Source organism: Salmo salar, unplaced genomic scaffold, assembly GCF_905237065.1.
Source record: "Salmo salar unplaced genomic scaffold, Ssal_v3.1, whole genome shotgun sequence".
Taxonomy (NCBI): Eukaryota; Metazoa; Chordata; class Actinopteri; order Salmoniformes; family Salmonidae; genus Salmo; species Salmo salar.
Genome location: NW_025549536.1, coordinates 185,874 through 195,572, shown reverse-complemented (window position 1 = coordinate 195,572; position 9,699 = coordinate 185,874). Strand labels below are relative to the sequence as shown.

General features: G+C 50.8%; 1 protein-coding gene across 3 annotated transcripts in view; it reads right to left on the bottom strand.

Annotated features, from left to right (window-relative positions):
• Positions 1-476: 476 nt before the first annotated feature.
• Positions 477-9,699, bottom strand: part of tbk1 (TANK-binding kinase 1) — a 65,253-nt gene continuing 56,030 nt past the window's right edge. For 2 of the 3 annotated variants that reach the window (XM_045713397.1, XM_045713398.1), the window contains 3 exons: positions 5,616-5,719; positions 2,874-2,945; positions 1,334-1,486 (listed from right to left, as the gene is read on the bottom strand). In XM_045713397.1, the coding sequence (XP_045569353.1) occupies positions 1,432-1,486; positions 2,874-2,945; positions 5,616-5,719 (231 nt within the window). In that variant the 3' untranslated portion in view covers positions 1,334-1,431. 3 annotated transcript variants of the gene reach the window in all.

Sequence of the window (9,699 nt, the reverse complement as noted above, 5' to 3'; positions counted from 1 at the left end):
GTGGGGTCAGATAGGGGTCAGGGTCTAGACTGTAGACTGGTGGGGTCAGCTAGGGGTCAGGGTCTAGACTGTAGACTGGTGGGGTCAGGGTCTAGACTGTAGACTGGTGGGGTCAGCTAGGGGTCAGGGTCTAGACTGTAGACTGGTGGGGTCAGGGTCTAGACTGTAGACTGGTGGGGTCAGGGTCTAGACTGTAGACTGGTGGGGTCAGCTAGGGGTCAGGATCTAGACTGTAGACTGGTGGGGTCAGGGTCTAGACTGTAGACTGGTGGGGTCAGGGTCTAGACTGTAGACTGGTGGGGTCAGGATCTAGACTGTAGACTGGTGGGGTCAGGATCTAGACTGTAGACTGGTGGGGTCAGGGTCTAGACTGTAGACTGGTGGGGTCAGGGTCTAGACTGTAGACTGGTGGGGTCAGGTAGAGGTCATTAAACGGGAATTAAATTGCTCTCCAAAATCTGAATGTGTTCGCTCACTTCCAAACCTAAAAAAATAGTTTATTCTGACGTGACTTAAACATTGACATGGACTCAGAACATGCAGTTTGGAGAGTAAAAACGAAATACATCTCAAATTAAACACGTGAAAACACGATTTAGGAGAACTGAAAACAGAAGAATAAAAAACATCTCCGATTTTATAGGGCCCCCCCCTAGTGTTTATTAAACATTGTTTTAACCAGGTATATCAACAGAAAACATGGTGTATTATACTGTCTCTCGTACACTGAGGACCCGGGGGAAGAGTTGGAGGGAGAGGAGAACAACGGGTCTGTTTGAAGGAAAAGGAAAAGGCTGGAGACCCGATGGTCTAGATAGTGGATTGAGGTGGGGGGTTTAGGGTGGGGTGAGACTCAGGGGGTGAGGGTTTAGGGTGGGTGAGTTGAGGGGTGAGGGTTTAGGGTGGGGTGAGAGTCGAGGGGTGAGGGTTTAGGGTGGGTGTAAGGGGTGGGTTTGAGAGTCGAGGGGTGAGGGTTTAGGGTGGGTGAGAGTCGAGGGGTGAGGGTTTAGGGTTTAGGGTGGGTATGGAGGTTGGGTGAGGGTTTAGGGTGGGGTGAGACTCAGGGGGTGAGGGTTTAGGGTGGGTGAGTGTCGAGGGTCAAGGGGTGAGGGTGTAGGGTGGGTATGGAGGTTGGGTGAGGGTTTAGGGGTGAGGGTTAAGGGGTGAGGGTTTAGGGGTGAGGGTTTAGGGGTGAGGGTGTAGGGGTGAGGGTTTAGGGGTGAGGGTTTAGGGATGAGAGTTTAGGGGTGAGGGTTTAGGGATGAGGGTTTAGGGTGGGTGAGTGTCGAGGGTCAAGGGGTGAGGGTTAAGGGTGGGTATGGAGGTTGGGTGAGGGTTTAGGGGTGAGGGTTAAGGGGTGAGGGTGTAGGGGTGAGGGTTTAGGGGTGAGGGTTTAGGGATGAGGGTTTAGGGGCGAGGGGCCACATGGTCTCAGATACGGTCCACACTTCTCATTCCTCCATCCAATGACGTCAAAGAGCCAAACCTGGAAAACAGAAACACCAGACAATATTATATCTGACAGGAAGTACCAAACAGCTGATCTGACAGGAAGTACCAAACAGCTGATCTGACAGGAAGTACCAAACAGCTGATCTGACAGGAAGTACCAAACAGCTGATCTGACAGGAAGTACCCAAACAGCTGATCTGACAGGAAGGACCAAACAGCTGATCTGACAGGAAGTACCCAAACAGCTGATCTGACAGGAAGTACCAAACAGCTGATCTGACAGGAAGTACCCAAACAGCTGATCTGACAGGAAGTACCCAAACAGCTGATCTGACAGGAAGTACCAAACAGCTGATCTGACAGGAAGTACCCAAACAGCTGATCTGACAGGAAGTACCCAAACAGCTGATCTGACAGGAAGTACCAAACAGCTGATCTGACAGGAAGTACCAAACAGCTGATCTGACAGGAAGGACCAAACAGCTGATCTGACAGGAAGGACCCAAACAGCTGATCTGACAGGAAGTACCAAACAGCTGATCTGACAGGAAGTACCAAACAGCTGATCTGACAGGAAGTACCAAACAGCTGATCTGACAGGAAGTACCCAAACAGCTGATCTGACAGGAAGTACCAAACAGCTGATCTGACAGGAAGTACCCAAACAGCTGATCTGACAGGAAGGACCCAAACAGCTGATCTGACAGGAAGTACCCAAACAGCTGATCTGACAGGAAGTACCCAAACAGCTGATCTGACAGGAAGTACCAAACAGCTGATCTGACAGGAAGTACCAAACAGCTGATCTGACAGGAAGTACCAAACAGCTGATCTGACAGGAAGTACCAAACAGCTGATCTGACAGGAAGTACCAAACAGCTGATCTGACAGGAAGTACCCAAACAGCTGATCTGACAGGAAGTACCAAACAGCTGATCTGACAGGAAGTACCCAAACAGCTGATCTGACAGGAAGTACCAAACAGCTGATCTGACAGGAAGTACCAAACAGCTGATCTGACAGGAAGTACCAAACAGCTGATCTGACAGGAAGTACCAAACAGCTGATCTGACAGGAAGTACCAAACAGCTGATCTGACAGGAAGTACCAAACAGCTGATCTGACAGGAAGGACCCAAACAGCTGATCTGACAGGAAGTACCCAAACAGCTGATCTGACAGGAAGTACCAAACAGCTGATCTGACAGGAAGTACCAAACAGCTGATCTGACAGGAAGTACCCAAACAGCTGATCTGACAGGAAGTACCAAACAGCTGATCTGACAGGAAGTACCCAAACAGCTGATCTGACAGGAAGTACCCAAACAGCTGATCTGACAGGAAGTAGGCGGCCTTCATATGTCTTATCAAGGGGTAGTGATAACGATCTGACAGGAAGTGCTCCGTGTAGCCAGTCCTCACCTCTCCAGGAAGTGGTTGTTCTCAGCCAACTCCTTCACTACCCCCTCCATCTCTTCCTTCAGCTTCTTCATCCTGGAAATCACAGAAAGGATGGAAAGAGTTAACACTGGACACTGTCACTGAGATGGTGGACTATCGTCCCACTGGTTAACACTGGACACTGTCACTGAGATGGTGGACTATCGTCCCACTGGTTAACACTGGACACTGTCACTGAGAGGGTGGACTATCGTCCCACTGGTTAACACTGGACACTGTCACTGAGAAGGTGGACTATCGTCCCACTGGTTAACACTGGACACTGTCACTGAGATGGTGGACTATCGTCCCACTGGTTAACACTGGACACTGTCACTGAGATGGTGGACTATCGTCCCACTGGTTAACACTGTCACTGAGATGGTGGACTATCGTCCCACTGGTTAACACTGGACACTGTCACTGAGATGGTGGACTATCGTCCCACTGGTTAACACTGGACACTGTCACTGAGATGGTGGACTATCGTCCCACTGGTTAACACTGGACACTGTCACTGAGAAGGTGGACTATCGTCCCACTGGTTAACACTGGACACTGGCACTGAGATGGTGGACAATCGTCCCACTGGTTAACACTCGACACTGTCACTGAGATGGTGGACTATCGTCCCACTGGTTAACACTGGACACTGTCACTGAGAAGGTGGACTATCGTCCCACTGGTTAACACTGTCACTGAGATGGTGGACTATCGTCCCACTGGTTAACACTGGACACTGGCACTGAGATGGTGGACAATCGTCCCACTGGTTAACACTCGACACTGTCACTGAGAGGGTGGACTATCGTCCCACTGGTTAACACTGGACACTGTCACTGAGATGGTGGACTATCGTCCCACTGGTTAACACTGGACACTGTCACTGAGATGGTGGACTATCGTCCCACTGATTAACACTGGACACTGTCTTGACATGGTGGACTATCGTCCCACTGGTTAACACTGGACACTGTCACTGAGAAGGTGGACTATCGTCCCACTGGTTAACACTGGACACTGTCTTGACATGGTGGACTATCGTCCCACTGGTTAACACTGGACACTGTCACTGAGAGGGTGTAATTTCGTCCCACTGGTTAACACTGGACACTGTCACTGAGAGGGTGGACTATCGTCCCACTGGTTAACACTGGACACTGTCACTGAGAAGGTGGAATATTAGTCCCAATGGTTAACACTGGACACTGTCACTGAGAAGGTGGAATATTAGTCCCACTGGTTGGTTAACACTGGACACTGTCACTGAGATGGTGGACTATCGTCCCACTGGTTAACACTGGACACTGTGAAGGTGGACTATCGTCCCACTGGTTAACACTGGACACTGTCACTGAGATGGTGGACTATCGTCCCACTGGTTAACACTGGACACTGTCACTGAGATGGTGGAATATCGTCCCACTGGTTAACACTGGACACTGTCACTGAGATGGTGGACTATCGTCCCACTGGTTAACACTGGACACTGTCACTGAGATGGTGGACTATCGTCCCACTGGTTAACACTGGACACTGTCACTGAGATGGTGGACTATCGTCCCACTGGTTAACACTGGACACTGTCACTGAGATGGTGGACTATCGTCCCACTGGTTAACACTGGACACTGTCACTGAGATGGTGGACTATCGTCCCACTGGTTAACACTGGACACTGTCACTGAGATGGTGGACTATCGTCCCACTGGTTAACACTGGACACTGTCACTGAGATGGTGGACTATCGTCCCACTGGTTAACACTGGACACTGTCACTGAGATGGTGGACTATCGTCCCACTGGTTAACACTGGACACTGTCACTGAGATGGTGGAATATCGTCCCACTGGTTAACACTGGACACTGGCACTGAGATGGTGGACTATCGTCCCACTGGTTAACACTGGACACTGTCACTGAGATGGTGGACTATCGTCCCACTGGTTATAGATCTTCCCTCAAGTCAACAAACATGTCCTCAGATGTAACATCGTGATAATGAGACTCACCCAGGGTCATCTCTACAGGGGTGATCTGGCTGAGGTAAGGTCAGGGGTTAAGGGTCAGGGGTCAGAGACAGTAACTCACCCCAGGGTCATCTCTACAGGGGTGATCTGGCTGAGGTAAGGTCAGGGGTTAAGGGTCAGGGGTCAGAGACAGTAACTCACCCCAGGGTCATCTCTACAGGGGTGATCTGGCTGAGGTAAGGTCAGGGGTTAAGGGTCAGGGGTCAGAGACAGTAACTCACCCCAGGGTCATCTCTACAGGGGTGATCTGGCTGAGGTAAGGTCAGGGGTTAAGGGTCAGGGGTCAGAGACAGTAACTCACCCCAGGGTCATCTCTACAGGGGTGATCTGGCTGAGGTAAGGTCAGGGGTTAAGGGTTAACGGTCAGAGACAGTAACTCACCCCAGGGTCATCTCTACAGGGGTGATCTGGCTGAGGTAAGGTCAGGGGTTAAGGGTCAGGGGTCAGAGACAGTAACTCACCCCAGGGTCATCTCTACCAGGGTGCTCTGCCTGAGGTAAAGGTCAGGGGTTAAGGGTTAGGGACGGTAACTCACCCCAGGGTCATCTCTACCAGGGTGCTCTGGCTGAGGTAAGGTCAGGGGTTAAGGGTCAGGGGTCAGAGACAGTAACTCACCCCAGGGTCATCTCTACCAGGGTGCTCTGGCTGAGGTAAGGTCAGGGGTTAAGGGTCAGGGGTCAGAGACAGTAACTCACCCCAGGGTCATCTCTACCAGGGTGCTCTGGCTGAGGTAGGCTTGAGGTTTCACCATACCACTGGACGCCAGAGGTAGCACCTTACCAGGTAACTGCTCCTGTAACTACAATACACACAAACATGGATATTAAAAACTAAAAAACATATTTTAAGGTAGAAAAGGCATTGGTCTGAAGCTGAAAAATACATTAATGCCCCATAATGTCTACTCCACCCATGCAAAGCTGTCATCAAGGCAAAAGGTGACTACTGTTAATGTTGCGACAGTTCTTTTCTGGTAACAGAACAAAATAGTCATCACATAGTAACTTCTGATTTAGCTGTACTTTAATTAATGCAAACACGTGTGTGGTATATGTGCGGTTCGTCTATATACACGGTCTCGCTGTTTTGCCTCGCAGGGTAAAACAGAGAAGAGAGCGACACCTCCTATTGTTCTCGCTTATATACTCTGACAGAGATAGTTCCCGCTCAATGCCGGGCCTGTCCGAGGGAGGAGGAGCGTGGTTTAAACTTGCTTCTCCTGTCGTCGGCGTGCAGGCTGGTCTCAGCCTCGTGACGCACTTCCTGTCGCCGGTTGTAGTTCTTCTTGTCTTCAACAGTTGATTTATCCGTAGTTCATATACTTAATATTGTAGCATAGCGTCCCCAGTATATTATATAGGTTATGCATACAAATAGCCAGTTCAACCCTAACACTACTTTGAAGAATCAAAAATATAAAATAGATTTTGATTTGTTTAACACTTTTTTTTTTGGTTACTACATGATTCCATATTTCATCGTTTTTGATGTGTTCACTATTAAACCCTTGAATGAGTCGGTGTGTCCAGACTGTTGACTGGTCCTGCATTTAGCCCGAGTTGTTGGACCTGGTTTTTATAACTCTGAGATTAGTCTGAAACCATGTTAGCACGGTCAGAAATGCTAACAAACGGTAGCACATTTAATGGACAGAAATGCTAACAAACGGTAGCACATCGGTGGTTCTTAATGGACAGAAATGCTAACAAACGGTAGCACATCGGTGGTTCTTAATGGACAGAAATGCTAACAAACGGTAGCACATTTAATGGACAGAAATGCTAACAAACGGTAGCACATCGGTGGTTCTTAATGGACAGAAATGCTACCAAACGGTAGCACATCAGGGGTTCTTAATGGACAGAAATGCTAACAAACGGTAGCATATTTAATGGACAGAAATGCTAACAAACGGTAGCACGTTTAATGGACAGAAATGCTACCAAACGGTAGCACATCGGTGGTTCTTAATGGACAGAAATGCTAACAAACGGTGGCACATTTAATGGACAGAAATGCTAACAAACGGTAGGGTGGCAAGTCTAACGGTCACTATGGAGGCTGGAGTCTTGTTCTTATCCCACTCCTAGATACTGAGCTGGGTCAGGGTCCCTGTTATCCCACTCCTAGATACTGAGCTGGGTCAGGGTCCCTGTGTTATCCCACTCCTAGATACTGAGCTGGGTCAGGGTCCCTGTTATCCCACTCCTAGATACTGAGCTGGGTCAGGGTCCCTGTTATCCCACTCCTAGATACTGAGCTGGGTCAGGGTCCCTGTTATCCCACTCCTAGATACTGAGCTGGGTCAGGGTCCCTGTTATCCCACTCCTAGATACTGAGCTGGGTCAGGATTCCCTGTTATCCCACTCCTAGATACTGAGCTGGGTCAGGGTCCCTGTTATCCCACTCCTAGATACTGAGCTGGGTCAGGGTCCCTGTTATCCCACTCCTAGATACTGAGCTGGGTCAGGGTCCCTGTTATCCCACTCCTAGATACTGAGCTGGGTCAGGGTCCCTGTTATCCCACTCCTAGATACTGAGCTGGGTCAGGGTCCCTGTTATCCCACTCCTAGATACTGAGCTGGGTCAGGGTCCCTGTTATCCCACTCCTAGATACTGAGCTGGGTCAGGGTCCCTGTTATCCCACTCCTAGATACTGAGCTGGGTCAGGGTCCCTGTTATCCCACTCCTAGATACTGAGCTGGGTCAGGGTCCCTGTTATCCCACTCCTAGATACTGAGCTGGGTCAGGGTCCCTGTTATCCCACTCCTAGATACTGAGCTGGGTCAGGGTCCCTGTTATCCCACTCCTAGATACTGAGCTGGGTCAGGGTCCCTGTTATCCCACTCCTAGATACTGAGCTGGGTCAGGGTCCCTGTTATCCCACTCCTAGATACTGAGCTGGGTCAGGGTCCCTGTTATCCCACTCCTAGATACTGAGCTGGGTCAGGGTCCCTGTTATCCCACTCCTAGATACTGAGCTGGGTCAGGGTCCCTGTTATCCTACCTCCTAGATACTGAGCTGGGTCAGGGTCCCTGTTATCCCACTCCTAGATACTGAGCTGGGTCAGGGTCCCTGTTATCCCACTCCTAGATACTGAGCTGGGTCAGGGTCCCTGTTATCCCACTCCTAGATACTGAGCTGGGTCAGGGTCCCTGTTATCCCACTCCTAGATACTGAGCTGGGTCAGGGTCCCTGTTATCCCACTCCTAGATACTGAGCTGGGTCAGGGTCCCTGTTATCCCACTCCTAGATACTGAGCTGGGTCAGGGTCCCTGTTATCCCACTCCTAGATACTGAGCTGGGTCAGGGTCCCTGTTATCCCACTCCTAGATACTGAGCTGGGTCAGGGTCCCTGTTATCCCACTCCTAGATACTGAGCTGGGTCAGGGTCCCTGTTATCCCACTCCTAGATACTGAGCTGGGTCAGGGTCCCTGTTATCCCACTCCTAGATACTGAGCTGGGTCAGGTCCCTGTGTATCCCACTCCTAGATACTGAGCTGGGTCAGGGTCCCTGTTATCCCACTCCTAGATACTGAGCTGGGTCAGGGTCCCTGTTATCCCACTCCTAGATACTGAGCTGGGTCAGGGTCCCTGTTATCCCACTCCTAGATACTGAGCTGGGTCAGGGTCCCTGTTATCCCACTCCTAGATACTGAGCTGGGTCAGGGTCCCTGTTATCCCACTCCTAGATACTGAGCTGGGTCAGGGTCCCTGTTATCCCACTCCTAGATACTGAGCTGGGTCAGGGTCCCTGTTATCCCACTCCTAGATACTGAGCTGGGTCAGGGTCCCTGTTATCCCACTCCTAGATACTGAGCTGGGTCAGGGTCCCTGTTATCCCACTCCTAGATACTGAGCTGGGTCAGGGTCCCTGTTATCCCACTCCTAGATACTGAGCTGGGTCAGGGTCCCTGTTATCCCACTCCTAGATACTGAGCTGGGTCAGGGTCCCTGTGTTATCCCACTCCTAGATACTGAGCTGGGTCAGGGTCCCTGTTATCCCACTCCTAGATACTGAGCTGGGTCAGGGTCCCTGTTATCCCACTCCTAGATACTGAGCTGGGTCAGGGTCCCTGTTATCCCACTCCTAGATACTGAGCTGGGTCAGGGTCCCTGTTATCCCACTCCTAGATACTGAGCTGGGTCAGGGTCCCTGTTATCCCACTCCTAGATACTGAGCTGGGTCAGGGTCCCTGTTATCCCACTCCTAGATACTGAGCTGGGTCAGGGTCCCTGTTATCCCACTCCTAGATACTGAGCTGGGTCAGGGTCCCTGTTATCCCACTCCTAGATACTGAGCTGGGTCAGGGTCCCTGTTATCCCACTCCTAGATACTGAGCTGGGTCAGGGTCCCTGTTATCCCACTCCTAGATACTGAGCTGGGTCAGGGTCCCTGTTATCCCACTCCTAGATACTGAGCTGGGTCAGGGTCCCTGTTATCCCACTCCTAGATACTGAGCTGGGTCAGGGTCCCTGTTATCCCACTCCTAGATACTGAGCTGGGTCAGGGTCCCTGTTATCCCACTCCTAGATACTGAGCTGGGTCAGGGTCCCTGTTATCCCACTCCTAGATACTGAGCTGGGTCAGGGTCCCTGTTATCCCACTCCTAGATACTGAGCTGGGTCAGGGTCCCTGTTATCCCACTCCTAGATACTGAGCTGGGTCAGGGTCCCTGTTATCCCACTCCTAGATACTGAGCTGGGTCAGGGTCCCTGTTATCCCACTCCTAGATACTGAGCTGGGTCAGGGTCCCTGTTATCCCACTCCTAGATA